At 38.1% G+C, this 22,467-nt stretch overlaps 1 protein-coding gene across 2 annotated transcripts; it reads left to right on the top strand.

Annotated features, from left to right (window-relative positions):
* Positions 1-445: 445 nt before the first annotated feature.
* znf474 (zinc finger protein 474) lies at positions 446-16,326 on the top strand. 2 transcript variants are annotated; one of them, XM_031893086.1, is made up of 4 exons: positions 446-558; positions 4,082-5,168; positions 9,812-9,992; positions 15,355-16,326. In XM_031893086.1, the coding sequence occupies exons 2-4, from the start codon at positions 4,227-4,229 to the stop codon at positions 15,513-15,515; spliced, it is 1,284 nt and encodes a 427-aa protein (XP_031748946.1). In that variant the 5' UTR covers positions 446-558; positions 4,082-4,226; the 3' UTR covers positions 15,516-16,326. The 2 variants fall into 2 exon arrangements, with proteins under 2 accessions (XP_031748946.1, XP_017946177.2); XM_018090688.2 differs by having other exon boundaries at positions 9,809-9,992.
* Positions 16,327-22,467: the final 6,141 nt, after the last annotated feature.

Genomic DNA, 22,467 nt, shown 5'->3' with positions numbered 1-22,467 from the left:
TACTGAAAATAGCTCTTAGTTGATCCAGGGACTGGTCCGAGTCAGGAATAAATTTTTTCCCCTCTGCGGCAAATTGGAGATGAGCATCTCTCGCTCCCTGTCATAAAGCCCAATAGCTGCTGGATAGTACTGTTGCTGGCTTCCAAATGTTTTGCAGATATATATTTTTGGTAGTTTTTTTTTCAAATAATGGAAAGTGATAACCTGTAGGCTGTGGCAGTATCACAGGAAAATTTAATAAATGCTCTGAGGAATCCAGACACTGAATCGCACAGGGGCCGATAGCTGTGCCCCCCTCCTCTCTCTGGAAACACCACACCCAGAATATTCTGTAAATAGTTTCAGTCAATCTGCCTTGTGTTTGCTGAATAACAAGGAACCTATTTCATCAGGTTTGTTGGTGTGTTGCTAAGTGACAAAGAGATAGCAGCTGCATTATAGTAACTCTAGCAACCTGGCAACTCTAGCATTCCTCTGCTGTTAAACCTATAGCTGTACCACCAGTACCTGATACTGTGACCTTCTTCCCACCGGCAGCCTATAGGCTCTAATGATACGGTAAGTAATATAGGCAGCTCATACACATACCTTTTTTCTTCTTTATATTTATTAGATGTATTTAGATTTGCTTCCTGTCAGGATTAAACCCATAAGTGTATTGGTTATATGTTTGCTTGTAATATATGTTCCCATACCGGTACCTACCATTACATTAACAACCATTCTATTGTGCACATAATCACAGCACACACACAAACTCATACAAATACATACTATTCAAAGGAAGCAAATACAGCTAACCGTGGCATGCAAAAATCTGAGTACATACTGAGGGCTGGTTATATAAACTGCTGGGGGCCAATTGGGACCACTTTGGCGGGGCCCCCTACACAAGGTGTTGCCAGCTGGCACAGGGTTCCAGGGCTGGGTGGACAAATAGTCCCCTTGTAACTAATGCTGTAACCCTGCCTTTTCACCTTTCTTTCTCTTGTTCCATTGACCCCCAACATTTCATGGCACAATGTGGCCCCCAATCACTGGGCACTGACATGCCAAACATACTATATACAGTGTGATTATTGACCCCTCGAGCACACTATAAACAGTGAAAGACATTGTGTACCCTGACATAGCAGTAGGAATGCAGTGCCCACTTTGTGTTTAATGTCCCAGGACACATAGCAACATTATGGGACAATCATTGTTGGGGGCGGACTAGACAGCTTAATGTGCTTATTAAGGGCTGGTCTTAGGCCAGTTTGACCTATTGGGCCCGGTGGGGCCCAGCCCAACAGGCTGAGAAGGGACAGTCAAAAACAGTAAGGTTTAGGAACTTCAAGTAACAGGCTACTTACAAAAGCAGCCCTATCAGTGAAAAATGATTAACATGACCTATAGGGAACGATTAATGTACATCAATATTTTAAAGAGTAGGTTTTTTTTAGTGTCAATATCACTTTAAGGAAAGCCTTACATTAATTCCTGTCAATAGCAACTGGTAAATACAGAGTCCTCTGTGAGCTTACTTAAGGTGGCCATACAAGTTCAGATTTGAAATTGTAAGATAAAGCCTATCAGCTTCTCCCTTTAATACAAAAGAACACTGACCCCAGCTGGTCACTTGTGGAATTGCCTGGAGCACACTGACATAGAATCAGAAAACTGTTTCCCATCTCAGCAATGATTTAGGGCCCAACTCAGCTGTCTACAAACATGTATTTATACCTTATGCTCTTTAAATAAAAAATAAAACATACATTTTTTCAATTGAAAAAGTAATTGTATCCATGTATTGTATGTAGTTAGTCTAATATATGGTTCACTGCCAAAAGGCAATTTTAATTTTTTGCCTATTTATTCATTAAACTCAAAATTCTGTAGGTTTGCATTTCCTTTAAATAAAACATCATAAGGATCTCCTGTGTGATATAGCCCATGTTCTCTGAGCTTCATACAACAAATTAACTGCATGTAGAATAAAAACTCCAACCACATAAGTATCAGATGTGTTCTCATTAATTAGTTATGTTTTTGTCCTTACTATTTGAGTAATGAATAGGCTACCAAGTTAATGATACTGAATGAACAATAATCTAGCACTACAGGTTCAGTAGCAGATGGTAGTTAATTGTAAATGGAATTGAAAGCATTATTTGTCTGTCCCTTTTCACACTGCTGCTTTTGATTCTAAAAGGCCTGTGTTCTATCTATATAATGAAGGAAACGTCCCTCCCATAAGACTGATTTACCACATACTGTTAAAGAATAAACCACAACATAAACTGTATAACAAAATACATGTGAAAATTAACCCTTTTTTTAAAACAATAGTGTTCGTTTAAGACTGCAACTGCAAAGTGCTATTTTGGATGCAGTTTGCCATTTTTTTTCACCCACATTGCAGCACTTTTTTTTTTTTACAATTCCTGTGTCTGCAGCCAAGTACTGAGTTGGTGCCCTATGTGTCAAAATGAAATGAATATGTGGATAAGCATCTTGAGTTTGGATTCTATCATTTCTGTCTGAGTTATCAATGCTGGATTGGGGTGTCCTTGCTAACTCCTGCTTGTCAAACCCACCCCCACCTGCCGCATACCTTTTACTTTCTCTTTACAACCTTGATTTGGGTTGGAGAATCAGAAGTTAGGGGCAGGGATTGGGCCTGGGTTGGCAGGGCCCACTGGGTTTTTTCCTGGTGTCATGCCGGTCTAGTCCAACACTGTTCGTTATAAAGAGTCTGCTGACAGCACCCACAGAGGGAATTCCCACCAGCTTAAAGATGGCGGTAGTTCCAGAGTTCCTCTGCCTCAGTAGGCACAGTTGTGTGTGATTCAGTGTAGGAGGGACAGACGCACTGGCACCAAGTGCAACCATAGGGTAGTACAAAGAGTGACTTTGAATGCAACAACTGCATGCATTTTTGTGTGACCACGATTGCGACTGCATTCGCAAATGAGCAAAATAAGTAAAAGTAGATTTGTGATACAGAAGGAACTTGTCTAGGGAAGAATTGGAAATCTTGGCTGACAAAGGAGGCCAGCTGCTGTTTATTAGTATACTGGCATAAAGTCTCAGGGAACACAGCCTTTCCCTGGTCCTGCCAAACACAAACATAAGCTTCATGCTGCACGTACTGTATGAAAGTCATGGATTCTGACATCTACGGAAAAGATGTTTACTAACCACCAATAATATCACAGCTGGTAAACAAAAACTGCATACGGAATTCAAATGAATCTGAAAAGATCATTTGCAAACTGTTTTCCTTCTTCCCCCTATTTTACACAACCATAGTTCTGAACTTGTATTCTGCCCATTCCAGCCAATGTCGTAGTGCCTAAAATGTCATCTGCAGAGATATTTGTCACATAATATACGATTTACCTAATGATTTACCCTGTTACAATCAAAAATTCCATTGTCATTTTGAGGCTGCAAACTCAGTGGAAATGAATCTGGCCCTTTGTCTGTTGTGTATTTATATTATACTTTTCCTAGATTTAAAGGAACAGTAACGCCAAAAAATGAAAGTGTATAAAAGTAACTAAAATATAATGTGCTGCTGCCCTGCACTGGTAAAAGTTGTGTGTTTAATTCAGAAAGTCTACTATAATTTATATAAATAAGCTGCTATGTAGCCATGGAGGCAGCCATTCAAAGGAGAAAAGGCACAGGCACATAGCAGATAACAGATAAAACACTATTGTATTCTACAGAGCTTATCTGTTATCTGCTATGTAACCTGTGCCTTTTCTCCTTTTTTCCAGCTTGAATGGCTGCCCCTGTGGCTACACAGCAGCTTATTACATAAATTATAGTAGTGTTACTGTAGAAAACACACCAGTTTTACCAGTGCAAGGCAACAGTGCATTATATTTTTATTACTTTAAAGCGCTTTTCATTTTTTAGTGTTACTGTTCCTTTAAGGCTTTGTAATGAACAAATTACATGATTCTGAAATGTCTATCACATGGGAAATTCAGGTAAAAGGAAATTAGTTGTAGCGGCAGCTTTTATTGCTTTAGAGAAGGGCATTTTATACGCACAAAACAGTTTTCATTGTGACTGTTGTATATTTCAGGTAAAACATACCCAAATAAAGCACTGGACAAGTGGAAGAGGTATAGCTGACAATAACAAAAATATGTATGGTAAGGCTACGTTATACTACTCTCTAACCAGCAGAGAAACTCCATCAGAACAGAAATCAGTTTGTATGTGTCTCAATGTTTAACAGCAAACACACACCCAGGAACACAAAAGCAGCAGATGACAGTAGTGATTCTACATCAGTGAGAAAAAAGAAAAATATTAGACCTGAAACGGCCATTTTATCCAAAAGAGTAACTGCTGATCAAATGTCACACAATCAGTTTAAGAGGCCGGTAATCCCAGTAAGACGACCAGGATTTAAAGTGTGCTACATATGTGGGAGGGAATTTGGGTCCAAATCAATTGCTATACATGAACCAAAATGCCTAGAGAAGTGGCACATAGAAAATGACAATCTACCAAAGCATCTCAGAAGGGCGGCCCCGGTGAAACCGCAGATTACTGCAGATGGTTCAGGCATAGCTGAAAACGAGGCAGCGTGGAAAAGTTCCCAAGCTCAACTTTTACCATGTGGGAACTGCGGACGCACATTTCTTCCTGACCGGCTTCTTGTACACCAAAGAAGTTGCAAATCAGATGGAAAAACCGTCGGTACCTTAAAGACCACAGATGACAAAAAATCCAGTGCAACTATAAAAACAGAAAGTGAGTTTTCTAATACCAAGGATTTAGCAGGCCCAACAAAGCCCAAAACCTTAATTTGTTACATATGTGGAAGGGAGTTTGGCACTAAATCTCTTCCTATCCATGAGCCAAAATGTCTTGAAAAGTGGAAAATAGAAAATGATAGGTTACCGAAAGGACAGCGCAGACCTGTTCCTCAGAAACCTCAGCTTGACCCATCTAAAGTGACCAGCCGTAAAGAACAAAATGAGGCGGCCTGGCAAAGCTTTAAGGATCAGTTGCTGAAATGTCCAAACTGCGGACGATCTTTTGCAAGCGATCGCCTTCCTGTCCATCAGAAGGGCTGCAAAGTAACCTCAGACCGAAAGGAAGCAACCAAGGCCAATAACGCACTGAAGCAAAAGAATGGAACTACTGAAAAAAATGTCAAGGTAAAGAGCTGCTGACAGAGTAGGTGAATTCTGTCCTTCTCCAGAGAACGAGTATAAGTTTGCTTATAAACTGACTAAGCTTTCAAATATGAAGTCTAACCTAGATAGATTTAAAAGCTCTGTTAGCAACATGCTGCTTAGGTGTTAACAGTAATCACATTTCTATGAAGCCATTCATTTATAAGATTATTGAGGTGACTAAAAAAAGCTTGCCTGCTATGCGGATTGTAATACATCTGTACATTCAATACAAGTAGAATAAGTAAAATAAAAGGTGGTATATAAAAGGGTGTGCCCTTAAATGCTCAGAAGCACTTGCACCCCAGAGAGGTGCGGAAAAGCCCCGTCCATGGAGCAGGTGGTAAGGACATGGCTATGTTGCAGCCTCACCACCCAATAACTTATCTGAATGATGCACAAGTTAGGGGATAGGTGGGGGGGGAGGGTACATGTACATGCCTCCCCAACCTCTCTTGGACACAGGCAGCGCAGCTAGCAGTGGGTCCCTGCACTTTGGAAAAGGCAGAATGTGGTGTGAAATGTGCAGAAATGACCCAACACAGCCTTTTATTTGCACTTTGTACACTACTTTCTGCTTTGAAAATGACTTTTTTATACATTGAATAATTATAAAGTACAGGGTATGCAAGTATTAGTAGTTACTTTGAGGATTTGTGGCTAACTGGCTATATTTAATAAGTAGGACCAGTGGGAATGAAGGAGTAGGCAAAGAGAAAATGTGTCAGTAGCAGTGAAGTAGCTGCTTAACATTTAATATGAATGCTAGGATTGAATTAATTAGAGAAAGGTAGTAGTAGAAGGTGTTACAGAAAAAGAGTTAAGATATTATTATCCTATTGTATGCTACTTCATATTGTTTTGTTTCAAGTTCCATATGCCCAGCCTGACACCCTGAAAACTGCAAAATGCATAAAAGAGCTTTGAGCAAAATGTGCTTAAAAGAGTTAAAGGGTCACAGGTCAAGCTTTCCTAGTTAATTTCTGGGTCTCCAAGCCTTATGGCACTGTCATAGCCTATAAGCCAATGTTATCTACTATCATCTCTTAGTTCTTGCTAATTTTAGTGTCATTTTTATAAGTTCAAAATACTTTAGCACTGATTACTGTGAACTAACCATGCAGTAAGGGGTATCTGATAACAAATATTCCCTGTTTCCATGCGCCTCGTATTTGCAAGTTGTTCTAATCTGATCTGATCTTTCCAATTTAATGCAACATTTAACTTCAAACTATTCTGTACCAATAATCTACTCAATAAAATATTATTCTCTACTGCCTTATTTGTCTTTACTGTCTTTGCAAATTGCCTTTATGCTTTTGCTTTCTTCTTTACCTTGTTTGAAACAAGACAGGGAAGGGGGAAATAAAACTTTGAAGACCATAAGGGAGAGCACTGTGTGTGGTACAATGAAATCATAAGAGAAGGAGATGTGCCAACTCCTTTGCCCACTTCTTGAAACCTTGGGCAAGTAACACATTCTCCCTGTGCGATTAGACCCAAACTTACCATTTTAAAGCTTTATGCTGAAGGGCCTCAGTATGTTATTAGATGTACCCCTAACTAACAACTAAACAGGAATTGTCAGAGTTTGGGTTGAAGTCAGTAATTGTTCTTTTCAACTTCATGACTTCATATAGTATTAGTCTAGTTTTTTTGGCTGAAATATTATATATTTAACCCATCTGATGATTTTATTCCTTAGCTGTGGTACTTTTTTTTTGAAGACTTCAATATTTCTACAAGAAAGTATTTAAACAAATTACACAGATTATCCATATTTTTATTGTTGCATTACCAACCCATAATCTCCGTAACGCTACTTCAAAATACAGTAATATCTATTCTTGCTTTTCTTCAGGACTGGTTTTGCCTTGCTTGCTGCTCTCCCTGTCTATATAGGGACACTTGGATACTTCATCCTATTCACTTCACTACATTTTCTAGACCTTTGGGTTTTCTATCTGTTTCAAGATAAATCTTTCACTTTCAGAAGAATTATCAGTGACTGGTCTTTTTTGTAAATTGAGTGGATTTCCACAACAAGTGGAATTGGCTCTGGAATATAAATCTATTAATCCACTAATAAGGTGAATAATCTTCAATGTAAAATAGATCCACCTCTGCCCCAAGATAGACTCAGTTTGTATCCTGGGTTAATGGATTAAGTATGATGCCAGGTTATATTTCCACAACACAAATATAAATAATATTTAAGTGTAATTTCTTGTTTATAAATACATATAAAGTATATATCTATATACACACACACACTAAGAAAAAATCAGCTCTCACAGGACAGGATTATTCAAAGAAATTCTTTCATGTGCAATATCAATGTTTTGGTTGCATAATCTGAGGTAAGAGTTTGTGACTAAAACATTGATATTGTACATTAAAGAATGTCTTTGATTTGTTACACAAGTCCTTTGAGAACTGAGTTTTTAACCTTTCATAATTTAACCTTTTCACCCAACACCCTGGCATGATTTTTTTCTGGTGTGTGCCCTCCTATACTATATTATATATATTTATAATATATAAAATGATTTCCATATCCGAATTACAGAAAGGCCATCTCCCATAGACTCCATTATAAGCAAATAAGTCTAATTTTTAAAAATGATTTCCTTTTTCTCTGTAATAATAAAACAGTACCTTGTACTTGATCCCAACTAAGATATAATTAATCCTTATTGAAGGAAAAATAAGCCTATTGAGTTTATTCAATATTTTAATGATTTTTAGCAGATTTAAGTTATGGAGATCCAAATTACAGAAAGACCCCTTATCTGAAAACTCCCAGGTCCCAAGCATTCTGGATAACAGGTCCCATAACTGTACCTTGTATTTGATCCTAACTAAGATATAATTAATCCTTATAAGAAGCATAACAATCCTATTGGGTTTATTTCTGGTAAAAAAAATCGTATTGGAAACGAACTTTTTCATGAATTGTCGCAACTTTTTCGTAGCCGTTACGACTTGCTTGAATTGTCGCGACTTTTTCGTAGCCGTTACGACTTGCGCAAATTGTCGCGACTTTTTCGTATTGAGCGCTAGTAAACGGCGGGCAAACCTTTCCGATTTTTTGCGCGACGGCTACGAAGAAGTTGCGGCAATTCGCACAAGTCGTAACGGCTACGAAAAAGTCGCGATGGCGACGAAAAAATCGCTAAATACCAATCATTACGAAAAAAACGCATTTGGACGCTTTCGATCCGTTCCTAGATTAGTAAATCGGCCCCTTAGTATGTAATAGAATGGCCAGTTTTAAGCAATTTTCAATTGGTCTTCATTATTTATTTATTAAAGTTTTTAAATTATTAGTATTCTTCTTCTAACTCTTTGCAGTTATTTATATACCAGTCTCTCATCCAAACCACTCACTGGTTGCTAAGGTAATTTGGATCCTAGCAACCAAATAGCTGCTGAAACTCCAAACTGGAACTGAAAATGAAATAACTAAAAACTATAATTTTAATAAAAAATGAAGACCAGTTGCAAATTGTCTTGGAATTTTACTTTCTACATCATACTAAAAGTTAATTCAAAGCTGAACCACCCCTTTAATGTAGGAAGATCCAAACTACAGAAAGATCCCTTTTCCAGAAAGCCCCATGTCCTGAGCGTTCTGGATAATATGTGTCACACCTGTATATATACGTATACACACACATATATATATATATATATATATATATATATATATATATATATATATATATATATATATATATATATATATATACAAAAACAGAAAGGAGCACACCCTTCAAACAAAAAACAACTGCCCTCGGTGCTGGTCAAACAATTCAATAGACAAGCAGAGTACCGCACACATAGGGACTTTATGAAAACAAAAAAGGTTTATTGAAAAAAATCTGACGTTTCGAGCACCAAACTGTGCTCTTCCTCTGTCCCTGAGGAAGAGCACAGTTTGGTGCTCGAAACGTCAGATTTTTTTCAATAAACCTTTTTTGTTTTCATAAAGTCCCTATGTGTGCGGTACTCTGCTTGTCTATATATATATATATATATATATATATTATATCAGCATGTAAATCGTGGAGTACTCATTAGATTTTAAGAGCAAAAATTTATTGGTGCAATTTGATGTTTTGGTCCTTTCTCAAGACATCCATGCTCCTCTATGCAGGACCAAAATGTCAGCTTACATCAATAAATTTTGCAGTTAGTTCAAGTCCCATGAGTGCTCCATGATTCACATGCTCATATTTATTGATACAGTAGTACATGGGCTCTGTTTTATTATCTATTTTCTGGTGTGTGTGCTGTCCATCTGATCTGTGATATATAAATATATAGTTGAAGGCTGTAATGAGAGATGTAATGTCTCTATTGTAGAGGAAAAAGGAAACCATTTTTAAAAATTTAAATTATTCGAATAAAATGGAGTGTATGAGAGATGGCCTTCCCGTAGTTTGGATAATATAATGGGTTTCAGGATAATGGATCCTGGAACAATGGATCCTATACCTGTATATATAGTAGATAAGTTGGAAAAAAAGACATGTCTGGCAAGGTAGGAACAGTTATCTGTTGAGCAAGGTCTGTTATTTCTTTTGTTAAAAACTGTTATGTAAAAACAATTTTTTAAGCAGCCACAAGTTTTAAAGCAGCCTCCGACAGTTGTGTGCTACATTTGTGGACGGGAATTTGGCACCAAATCTATCAGTATCCATGAACCACAGTGCTTACAAAAATGGAATCTGGAGAATGACAGACTACCCAAAAACCTGCGAAGGCCTGAACCTAAAAAGCCTGAAGTTAGATCAATTGGAGGTAAGATAAATAGAAATAAATAATGTCCAGTGTACAACATGTATTGATAAAACAAAACCTGAATAATTAAAATCCAAGACTATATGGCCAGGAATTTCAACAGCGGTCTGCATATTTACTTGTAATATATACAGGAAACCAAGACAGACACTATGCATACCCAATTAACAAATATTTCACATAAAATGGTTAGTAGCATGTACTGTGTGTTTGCTCTGTATGTTTATATGGTGCTACAGAGTTGCATGTGTAATACAATAGTGACCCCTTAGTACTTCTATGTTACACTCACTATTAGATGCTAGCATGGGACTAATTAGAGTTACTCTGGGATGGCGTGGGGTAATATTGGGAAACTGATATATTGTTAGGGTAGTGCCCTAATTGGACCCAAGGGTACACTTCAGTTAGGATAACTAGAAATACCCAACTAAAAAAATAAATGTCTATTACACGCAAGGCATTGATTTAAAGTGCCTTACTGTGTATTTAAAGGAACACTGTCATGGTAAAACATGTTTTCTTTCATCAGTTAATAGTGCTGCTCCAGGACAATCCTGCACTGATATCAGTTTTTAAAAAAAGCAAACTGATTTTTTTTTTATATTTAATTTGAAATTTAACGTGGCATTAGGCATATTCTTAGTTTCCCAGGTGTCCTCAGTCATTTGAATAGTGCTCTCAGTCACACTTTACTGCTGGCTGCAAGTTGCAATTATATCACCCCAACTTCCTTTTCCCCCCAGGAGCCAATCAACAGACCAATGGGAAGGTAGCAAGATAAAATCTACCTGTTTTGCTAAAAATGCTCCCCTATCCCACACAGTGGTAGATATGACAATAGAACTCACCCAAGTCATGACTACACTGAGTAATAATAGCTTATCCAAAAGTAGTTTCATTGTAAAGTGCTGGCTGCTTCTAAAAGCACTGAGATGGTGCCTACACACCAATATTACAACCATAAGCCCATTCCTTCTGAACACAGCACTGTATTCACATGGAAAGCACAGGTTCTTGTGAAAACCTGTGCCCACAGGTGCTGAATGCAGGGCAGGTTGCAAAGTTTGAAAAACTATACCTGTTTTTTTGCACTTTGTAACTTGTCAATGCAATCAGTAAATTAACCTTTACTTGTTAGGTTGTGTCTGCACTGTGGTTTCCTCCCACACTCTGAAAAACAAGCAGGCAACCTAATGAGAAAATTGACCATAGGGTTTGCAAACATAACTGAGATTTGTATGAATCTCTGAGAGTGAGAGAGTATGATGTGAATGATTAACAGTCTCTGTAACAAACTGCCAAATGTGTCAGTGCTGTATAAAATAAAGGCAAATAAAGCCTAATGAATACATTTTAGGGTAGGGATTCTAAGCAGTTGTTGTTAGTGGTTAACAGACATACCCACCAGTAAGGCCAACAGTGGGTGTCACTCAGTTTGGCTGAATTAAATCATCTCAGTAAACATTTCTCAAGCCAATTTCTCAGTTCACAATGACTACATTCCCTGGATCAATTACTACTTATTGTTTAACAAATCATAACAATTTATGCATTTGCTACTAAAACGGCATTCAGCCCTTCTCACTTTGCTAGGAATTCTATTCCCAAGTCTCCCAAGAGAAAAGGTTGATGAGGCAAGAGCTGGTAGGGATTTCAGCCTTTATTATATTACCCCCTAGAGGCAGGCTGGAAATAAGGGAAAGGAAATTTGGAATAACAGCAAATATTTAAAGGGGGATATCAACCTAAATATACAATTTAGACTAGTGAAAGAAAATGTAATTCTAAACAACTTTCCAATATCCATTAATTACACTTATGCAATGGATTTAAGGTTATTTGTAAATGTAATTGAAATCAGCTGTGGCCTGTCCCTTCCTATACTCTTCCCCGCTGGCTCTGACTTTTGAGACAATGTACAATGTTGTACCAGAGGCAGCTGATTAACAAAAGTGGAGAGAGCCCTTTTTTGGAGTAAAAGTGGTGGAAAAACTGGTGGAAAACACTTTCTCCAGATTCACAAACAGAAATCCGCCTAAATTCCAACTCAACCGCCACTTTTCCGTGTAACTCTGTTAGATCAATTCTAAGCTCTTATGTTTTGTTTTGTTTCCCCCAGTCTCCATTTCACACCTAAGGTAGGGGTAATTAACATATTAATGGAGATTAGCAGCCTATTGTTAGGGGACAAGTTTCTATCTAACCCTAGAACAATAGGTGCAAAAAGCCTCATGAACATTTTATAAACAAGTAAAACACTGATTAAAAAAGTTCAATTTATATCTTATATATATAAAAAGTTTTTACCTCACATTTGCATTGTTGTGCTGGTTTTAGCTTAATCAATGAGGCAATAATAACATTTTTAGTGAATATATTGTAAAATTTTTATTCAAAGGAAAAGTAAAGCCTCCCAGGCAAATTTTTAGTTTTAGCAGCAGTGCCCCCTCTTTAATCACTTTACTGACAACTGCCCCCATAGCATATCCAGAACTACAGAGCTGCTTGACAGCATTAGTCCCCACCTGTTCCCAGCCGCCATATAGGTGATTAGCAAACAGCACATACACACTGGCACCCAAACTGGGATATTGGGGTACAGGGTTGGACTGGCCCCAACAGGGCACTGGATAAAAACCCGGTGGATCCTAGTCCTGTTGGACCACTTGTTGGTATGTGGGCCGGATTGCTGCTGCTGCCCAGTAATGAGTAAATATAGAAAACATTAGAAAGCCCAGCTTGTCCTGAAAAAAATGTTGTATAGTTTCCCTGGGTAAACTAAAATTACCCCTCAGGAAATGCCCCCAAAGTGAAATGATAAATGGCAAATGAAATGCCAAATCCTGTTGGTAAAATCCTTACCCCGGGGCTCATGTAGCTGTGGGGCCGGGTTTGATGGCACCGACAGATTTACTAAGAGCTAAAGGCAAATTCATAAAAAAATGCCGGGAAAATGACAAAATCTGAAAACTGTCTGTTTAAAAGACAAATTCACAAAAGTGGAGATAGAGGTTTGTGAATTAGGTGGAAAATCAGACAAATCTATATCCACTTTTATTTTGTCGGAATATCACCACTTTTGTGAATTCCCCCCAATGTGTCGGTATTAGTGTGTGCTAACACATTTATACTGAGCTTTACAGAGATTGCTCATCAGTCCCTGCCCAAGTGGAACAATCTAAAGTCTGTGGTACATTCACTTATAAGGGTTATGTAATGACACTACATTTGCCCAGGAGCAGTAACCCATAGCAACCAATCAGCAGGAAGCATTTACTGGTCACCTGTTTAAAAGCAAATGTCTTATTGGTTCTATGGGTTACTGTTCCTGGGCAAACTTGGTGCTTTTTATTACATAAGTGAGGTATGTGTCTTATCAAGAGCCAATAATCCTATCTGTATGTTATTGGATTGTGGAACAAAACTCATGCAGAGGTGGGGAGAACACACAAACCTCTTGCAGATAATACCCAAGATGGAATTAAACTCACCCCAGTGCTGCAAGTTGAAAGTGCTCCCCACTGAGCCACTGTGCTGATGCACATTAGTCTGAAAACAGAGATAGCTAAACAAAGTACAGGTTTTCTGATAAGAGATCATTCTGTAATTTGGTTAACCATACTTAAGTCTGCTAAAAAAATCACTTGAGCTTTCAATAAACCCAATAGGATTGTTTTGCCTCCAATACAGATTAATTATATCTTAGTTGGGATCAAGTACAAGCTAATGTTTTATTATTGTAAAGAAAAAGGAAATATGTTTCTCAGTTTTTATTTATTTGATTAAAATGGAGTCTATGGGGGATGGCCTTTTCATAATTTGGAGCTTTCTGGATAATGGATCCCATACCTATAAAATATCACAGCCTAATGAATCCGTGTAGCCACATAAATTGCTACTTATATTGAGCAGAATCTTAAAGGTCAGGTCTAGTGATGGGCAAAATGATTAGTGCATCGATTTGTATGACGCGTGTGTCGGCTTTTAGCTCATGCATAGTTTTTTGAATGCGTGTGCCATTTCTTGACCCGCACGTTAAAAGTCGACACGCGCAATAGAAACCGACGTCCATGTACAGCTTGTAACTGAAATCAGTATTTGTTTATGCCTTTCTGTTCTCTGCTTCTGATTTTCTGCTTCTGTATTGAAGCAATGCAGCAGGTTATTTGTCCTCCAGGTCTGTTATTCAAATGTCTTCAGCTATATTGTTTTGAGAGTTAGAGCAAGCAGCACAGAGAGCAGTTAGTATTTTCAATTGCAGTTACAATTACAAATAACTTTACGGGGGTGGGGGTGTAATTAAAGTTGGTAGCAGAAAAACCATTTGCAATGCGTAAATGTATGCACAAATTTAATCTAGCTTTAGTGACCACTTTCAACAGTGGAAGCAGGGCTGTATTTAGGTCCAACATCCCCATGTTGCAGAAGTGACATCTGTGGCCCCATGTGAGCGTAACATCACTTCTATTAGGTGTGACGTCACTTCCATTACGTGTGATGTAATTTCCATTACGTGTGATGTCACTTCCACCAGAAGCGATGTCACTTCTGCTAGACACCCTACTCTGCACCCTTATCCCCAGCTCTGCAGCCAGATTCACCCAAGTATCATTTGGCGGCTGGGGGGTGTTTTGTTTTTTTATATATATTTATATTTAAATACAGCCCTGAGTAGAAGAATGGTTACAAATTTTGCAGTCTGTACCATTGCATATATCTGTATGGGTATATGAATGTGTGTAATGAAACTTCTTAAAGTTATGTTTGCTCCAAAAGATTACTCCACCTTCAAGTATGCCTTGAAAGTACACAAAGCACAATTAAAATATGCAATGCAATAACAGTCTGATGAAGGATATTACATTGTGAAATACAAACTTTTATTCTTATTTGTGCAATTTTTTTTTCTGTTTATGACTTATTTCCCTATAAAAGCACTGAACATTTTTAACTATTGTATATTGGAAAGTTGTTTAGCGTACGAGTGATCTACACTCCAATAATACTGTGCCATAGTAATCTAGAACATTCTGACAGCCGATGGTTTGAATATTAATTACATTTTGTAATATTTTGTGGCACTTAAATGTAGAACTGTAAAAAAAACACAGGGCAAACTGTTACCAGCCGAGTAGCTCCTTATCTAACTACGGTATCAGCTCTGTCCCAGAATAATAATGAATTTCTTGAATAACACTTTGCTCATAGCACTCTTGAGACAATAGCCAGAACATCTAGTACCAACAGAAAGATTTGCTAAATGCAAGCACTCAGTCAACAGGTATTTCCTGAAAATATTTTCCAACTTTGACCGAAATGAAAACTAATCCTTTTTTTTCTCTTTTTTAACTTCCCCCAGCAAAGGGTTCCTATGATCTTGTTTCCTTAAATAAGGCAGCCTGGCAGAGTGCCCAGAGCCAGTTGGTTGCATGCGATATTTGTGGACGTACCTTCCTGCCAGACAGGCTCCTTGTCCACCAGAGATCCTGTAAACCGAAAAAACCAAGTAGCCAAGTCTGAGTCGTGCTGCATGGTGCTGTAAGGGCCTCACAGGGGCTGTAAATTCTCTGTGCAATAGGTGTGCCTTCAGGATAATGCATTAGATTGTGATCCCGCCAATGGAATGATTTCCTTTAGAGACAACGTGAATAATATAAATTGTATGCGTGTATGTCTGGCTTCATGGCGAAATAATTAGAATATTAATAACGCTCTGTGTGGATATACTTTGTCTTCATTTGACTTTTCTGTCAGCAGGAATATGGAAAACTTCTGAATTCCTATTATTTCCCATCACATACTCCTGAGATAATAGAGGCACTTGTGGGGGAATGGCATTAAAATAGGAGACAGAAATTTTTTTTGTAAGAACAAATATTTCACAATGTCATTAGAATGCTATTACATGACTGCAAATCTTCATACAGGTCATTTATTAGGACCTGAATGAAGATCATGTTGCAAAAATAGTTTTTTTCATGGTAACAGTTCATTTAATAATTCAAAAGGTTTAAGAAACTTTAAAAGGGGGATTTTACAGGCACACAAGACCAGGGCTGTATGTAGGTCGCTGCCACCCTGAGCAATGGTCCAATGTCAGATTGTGGCATTTTTTGCACTTGGCACAATGCGTGGGGCATTGCAGATCATCCCTCTATATGTATGAATAGTTACACAATGTTTTTGCTCATTTTTTTCATGTTAATGAATTGTATCATTGTATTTTACTAAAATATGCAATGTAGTAACTTCTAATGAACAGTATGTGATTTTTATTAGGTTCCCCAAAATACTCTGTCTTAGACTTAGGGGCACATTTACTAACCCACGAACGGGCCGAATGCGTCCGATTGCGTTTTTTTCGTAATGATCGGTAATTTTGCGATTTTTTCGGCGTCTTTACGATTTTTGCGTAAAAACGCGAGTTTTTCAGCGTCTTTGCGATTTTTGCGTAAAAACGCGAGTTTTCCGGCGTCTTTACGATTTTTGCGTAAAAACGCGAGTTTTTCGTAGCCATTACGAAAGTTGCGCAAAGTCGCGATTTTTTCGTAGCGTTAACACTTGCGTGCAAAGTCGCGCCTTTTTCGTAGCGTTAAAACTTAAAAGGCGCAAGTTTTAACGCTACGAAAAAATCGCGACTTTGCGCAACTTTCGTAATGGCTACGAAAAACTCGCGTTTTTACGCAAAAATCGTAAAGACGCCAAAAAACTCACGTTTTTACGCAAAAATCGTAAAGACACCGAGAAAACTCGCGGTTTTACGCAAAAATCGTAAAGACGCCGAAAAAATCGCAAAAAATACGAAAAAGTCGCAAAATGTTTGTTTCCAATCTGAATTTTTCCAATTCGGATTCGAAATCGTGTCTTAGTAAATCAGCCCCTTAGAGTATGTCTCAAGACTGGCTGTATGAATTTGTTATGAATTTGTCCAGGAACTCATTGTCCTCCTTTTTTAAGTTAAACACATTTTGCATATTTTCTAACTGCATTTTAGACTCAGCAAGACCCATAGTGTGGGGCACTGTACTGTCTGCAATACAAGGGCCCAATCCTATGACACCTTGTCAGATCAAAGTAAACCTGAATGGCTTCAGGTTGCTTTATTTTATTCATAAGCATTGGGATAACTGGGAGCAACATGACCTTGTTGGATTTGTTGTACTTCAACATTCTCTTTATACATTTTATTATTTCAAATAGGATAAAGCAATTCAGATCACTAAGCCTAAAGTATTACTGTGAGCAGTTCCAGTTATCCATTTGGAGCATAAAACACAAAGTTCATAAACAAAGTTAAGGCTATATGGAATAATATACAGTATATGGTAGAAACAAATATTTAGAGTTATCCTCTTTGCTCAGGAATTTAGAGCGGACATTAACATATGGAAAGAGCTGCTCCTCCGTGACCAACACTTTCATGTCATGCTATGAGAAGCTTTTATACAACAATTTATAAATACTATTTAGTTAAATAAATAAAGATTAGCACAAATGGATTTGGAACGATGCATGCAGACCCTTCCAAGTATTACTTAATGCCATTTAACTTCCATGAATGCACACAAGTTAAAGACACAATATAATATAAAATGTTTTGTTGTTTTTTTTAAAAATCAGTTTAACAGAACCAAAAGTATCAGCGTGAAATAAATTCTTTTTTTAGTATGTTTGTTTAAAAGAATGTTTCCCCAGTGGGCATCCTCTGTTCTGCTGCACCTACCCTAGCTGTAACATACAACCTCCATCTTATGGCTGTTAGCTATCACATAGAGAACAGCAGATGGATGGTGGAATCATGGGAAGTGGGTATTTACAGCCATACTCTACATGGCAAATGATGGCAGAACATGTAGCTTTCTTACCTCTCAATCCAACAAGGCACATGTTTCTATCCATGTTCATACATTTTTATTGCCATGGGTACTAGTTACGTATGCACTTTAGCTCTATACTGCCCCAGTTAGTAACAATGTTCATAGCTGGCAGGAGAACTGCAGGAAACAGTAGACAAATTGTGTTTCCCAAGATGCCAAAACACTGGACATATATCAGTATAATTCATAAAGCCAATATGCATGGCAAGAAACCTTCTATGGTCCTACACATCCAAAAATGGTTTTGGAAAATAACATTTTGTGTTAAGCAACATGGAATGCGATTCTAAACAGATCCTAATGGGTCAATAAATAATGCTGATGTTTGTATATTAAATGAGTAATTGGAAATCTTCTGCATCTGCCAGTTTTACTTGTGTGCAAACACTTAAGTGAAAAATAAGGGGAGTTTGTTGCTGTTTAAGCCACAAAGATAGGCACAAACAGAAATAAGATAATTCAGTACAGCTCTCCTTATCCTGTGAAATGCAGAGACAAAGACAGTCTTTGAATAAAGACTGAAAACACACAGAGCAACTGTTTTAAATTTCCTTGATAAAATATGATGTACAGGCTGCTCACTTGGGTGTTGTTACAAGGGGGAGTCCCAGAGGGGTTACTATTGCTGCCTTGCAGTACTGGGGCCTGCGTTTAATTACATTCAAGGCCTTGCACTAAGCTTGTATGTTCTCCCCGCCCCTGCATAGGTTTCCTCCAGGGTACTACACAAAAATATACAGGCAGCTTAATTGTCCCTTGATAAAACTGACTACTATGTTATAGGTTAGATTGTAAGCTCCATTGGGACAGGGACTGATATGAATGATGTATAATCTTTGTAAAGTGCTATATAAATAAGGGATAATACTTTTATGGGGCATGGTTGTTTGTAGAGCAACTAATGTCAGGTTGTATGTGTGTTGGGGCAAAGCTTCCATAATGGCACTGCTGCTGAACTGGGAAGGGTCTCTATGATACGCTATGTCTCCAAGTAACACTATGCCATCTATCACCTATCTGTTTAATATGCATTTCTGTCCACTTGCTCGCAAAGCACAACAAGAGCCCAGTTGTGGCCCAATGAGAAGTGAGGGTTGCTGGGGAAATAGTGAAATGCTGCCTGCAAAGCTCATTATCATTTGCTCGTGTGGCTATAGGCTGCCTGCCAAGCATTTACTATTGCTTCTTGCTGCGTCTTATTTATTTATCTGTCCTCCTGCTTACAATATGCTAATGGTGGCTTTTACTGGAAACCATTCAATGTGATATTAAAACACTACAGGTATGATTTGTTATCCAGAATACTTGGGACCTGGGCTTCCTGAACAAGGGGTTTTCCATAATTTGGATCACCATAAAGTCTGCTAAAAAAAAATTACCTGTATACCAATACCAATTGGATTGTACGCATCTTAGTTAGGATTAAATAAAAGCTAATGTTTCATTATTACAGATTATTACAGGTTAAAGGAAAAAATCTGAATAAATCAGAATTATTTGATATAAATGGACTTTAAACCCTGATTCTGAGCCTTTGCCTTGGCCCCCAAACCTACATAATGTCAGAAGGCAGAAAGTGAGATGACAAAATAGCAGATGTATACCACAAACATTTATTGGCATTCACAATGTTTTTTGAACACAACTGCCCTTTATCCGGTGGGAGTCTTTACGCCACAATGATGTCATTTTATGTAAGTAATTGAAGAATAAAATGTAATACATACACAGTAAGGGCTTTATATGTTTATATAATGCCAACTCATTTAGGCAACACTTTACAGAGATTGTACATGACTGACATCAGTCTTTGCACCAGTGGAGCTTACAGTCCTATCACATTCACTAGGGTCAGTTTTATCAGGAGCCAATTAATCTGCTTGTGGGTTTTTGGAGGAAAGACCAGCCAAAGCACTAGCAGCGACAAACCCACACAAGCACCGGGGCTGCAAGACAGAGATGCTACCCACTGAGCCACCATGCTGCCCGCGGCTTACTCATCACTGCTACCAGTGCACTTGTGTACACACACAATTGTGGTCTGCACAAAAAAATTTTGTGTGCAAACACGTAAGTTTTGTGTGTGCACACCACTTTTTTAAAGTGCGCATAGTGTTTTAATAAGTGTGCACAAAAGCCAAGAAGAAATAAGAGGGAACATTGCCTGTTACCTCTTTTTAGTTAGGGAATAGGCAGTAGGATCAGCTGGAAATATTAGTAGAACTCCAAATCAAGGTAATGGAGTTGGTAATTTGTTAGACCACGCGCTGTAATAATAAAACTACTGTAATACCAGTTATATAAACAGCAAATTAGGTAAGTCAGGAAGGTTGTAGCTATTGGTTACTAGGCCCATAGCACACTTTTATTATATAACCCCCAATGTGTCCGGGGGGAGGGGGGGTCTGCTTTTATTTGTTAATCAGTTACTGATTGGCTGACCTGTGCTCTAATCAAGAGCTCCTAGACAGTAAGTCATGCTGAAGTCCAAAGTAGACTTGGAAAATACATGCAATGCTCTTTTTATGGTGGCAATTCTTCTAACTCTGCTTAGCACAACTAAAGTATTGCCTGTGTGTGAATGTGGCATTTAATGTAGTGCAGCACAATATGTCAGTACTAAATAAATGAAGGATAACAGTGCATTATCTGAATTTGTAACTGTGAAACTATTTCTACCACATTGTGTTGGCAAGAAATAGAAATAATTGTTTCTGACCAGTAGAGGGCAGCCAAGAAACATATTTGCCAAGCTCACCAAAATAATGGCATGGTATGCTATGCTGCAACATAATAGCAGCTAAATATTTCAATTGGTTCTTGACAACTTTTTAGGGGCCTAGCTACAGGGCTTGCTGATGTTTTGACTGCAGCCAGGCTCTAAAGCTTGGGGAGGGGGGGCATCAGGGCATATAATATCTATCACCAAAGGAACTACAAGAAAGTAGTTGTACATGTAGGTATTGAGAAATATGGGTGAAGGGGGTGTATGTGTGTGTGTGTTAATAAGAACATAGTGGTCATTGTGGACATAGATGTGTGGGGATAGGTATTATTATTTTATTATTAAGGAATATATTTTTATTAACAATAAAACAGCACTCCATAAATCTTGATCATTAATAGAACTCTAAAGATTGCTGCAAAAATAAAAAAAAAAAAAAAAAAGGCTAAAATAGAATTATTCCTAAAGACTACAATACCATACAATAACATATACATATAATGAAGTAGGGTTAGCAGGCCATTCAGTGACTTGGAGAAACATAATATTTACAAGGACTAACCTACAGGTAAGTTAGGCCAGAGCTGCACAGCTTGTGCGCCTCCGGCTGCAAACAGGGGCCAGTAGAAGGGACTTGCCACCTTGGCATTCTGTGAGCCACCATACATTGCTTATTTTGATCACAGCAACATGCAGTTGGCACACTTTACTTTATTTTGTGATAGTGTATTTTATGGCTCTAATATTCCATACGATATAGTGGAATTGTAATAAAGAGGAGCAAATCTCTTCGAACGCAGCAAGCACATTTTTAGCACATAGAACAGTGGTGCTTACTTTTGGGAATAGAAAGGGAATTATTTTTTCTGTGACTACATTTGATGGATGCAGTGAGGCCCCAACCATCTGTACAGGGCCGGAAGTAGTTGGAGGCAGAAGGGGCATGTGCCTAGGGCCTACCCCTAGTCAGGCTGTCTGCATGCCCCCCCCAAGCTGGTATTCTTGCTGAGGTTTGGGGAATTTCGTTTGCTCCGCACTGCCTTATTTTCACCCTGCTATCCCCTATATGTATGGAACATTTTTTTGGCAGTCCATGTGCCCTTGGAAGAGCATGTGTTCCACAATTGTGTGGCACTCACAGTGTGCAGACAATAGCTGGGAGGGGAGAGCAAGGCGCTGACAGTCCTGTTTGACTCAGCAGGACGGATAATGAAACTTCCATCCCTGCCTCTATAGCAGTAAACTATTTTTCTATTGGTTTTTAAATCATTCAATGTGTTTTTCATCGCACTAGGTATGTATGTTTATATCTTCTGCATGAGGCATGAACATGAGTCTCTATACAAGTTTTCCATTTTATCTCCAATTCCTATAATAAAAAAAAGACAGGAAAAGAAATTCTCTGTTTGGCAGTTTGTAGAGCCTATCTGGACTATGTAAAAGTTGAAATGATGCATTTACCCAGCAACTGCTATAAATGAATACAATGAGAGCAAATGAGCAGACTTATATTATCAATCACATGAGGGGGAGGATGTGCAGATGTAACTGTTTTTCATATTTTTCCATACAAGCAAGTTATTCTGCAAATCACAAATATATAATTGGGGTGATAAAAAAAGAGTGGGAATGCTATGTGTGCTGTGTGTAGTATGGTGTGCCAAAAATACACTCCTCCTGCAATTTGCAAATGAGCCCTATGAGTACCACTTGCATTCAAGCAACATGTGAATAAACACTATGGGGCAGATTTATCATTTGTATTTTTTTTCCACAATTTTAGCTTTTTAAAAAAATGCAAATATGTATTATGCAGGTCATGTAGAAATCAGTGGGAGCTGTCCTAATTAAAAATTATAAATTCAATGTA

Source organism: Xenopus tropicalis, chromosome 1 (assembly GCF_000004195.4).
Source record: "Xenopus tropicalis strain Nigerian chromosome 1, UCB_Xtro_10.0, whole genome shotgun sequence".
Classification (NCBI taxonomy): domain Eukaryota; kingdom Metazoa; phylum Chordata; class Amphibia; order Anura; family Pipidae; genus Xenopus; species Xenopus tropicalis.
This window is presented reverse-complemented; position numbering and strand designations above follow the sequence as displayed.

What these genes read in the sequence shown, in the direction of transcription:
- znf474 (XM_018090688.2), top strand. Translation starts at nt 4,227, where the DNA reads ATGTTTAACAGCAAACACACACCCAGGAACACAAAAGCAGCAGATGAC. An exon ending in CTACTGAAAAAAATGTCAAG is followed by an intron (nt 5,169 to 9,808) that starts GTAAAGAGCTGC and finishes CAATTTTTTAAG; the next exon opens with CAGCCACAAGTTTTAAAGCA. An exon ending in TGAAGTTAGATCAATTGGAG is followed by an intron (nt 9,993 to 15,354) that starts GTAAGATAAATA and finishes AACTTCCCCCAG; the next exon opens with CAAAGGGTTCCTATGATCTT.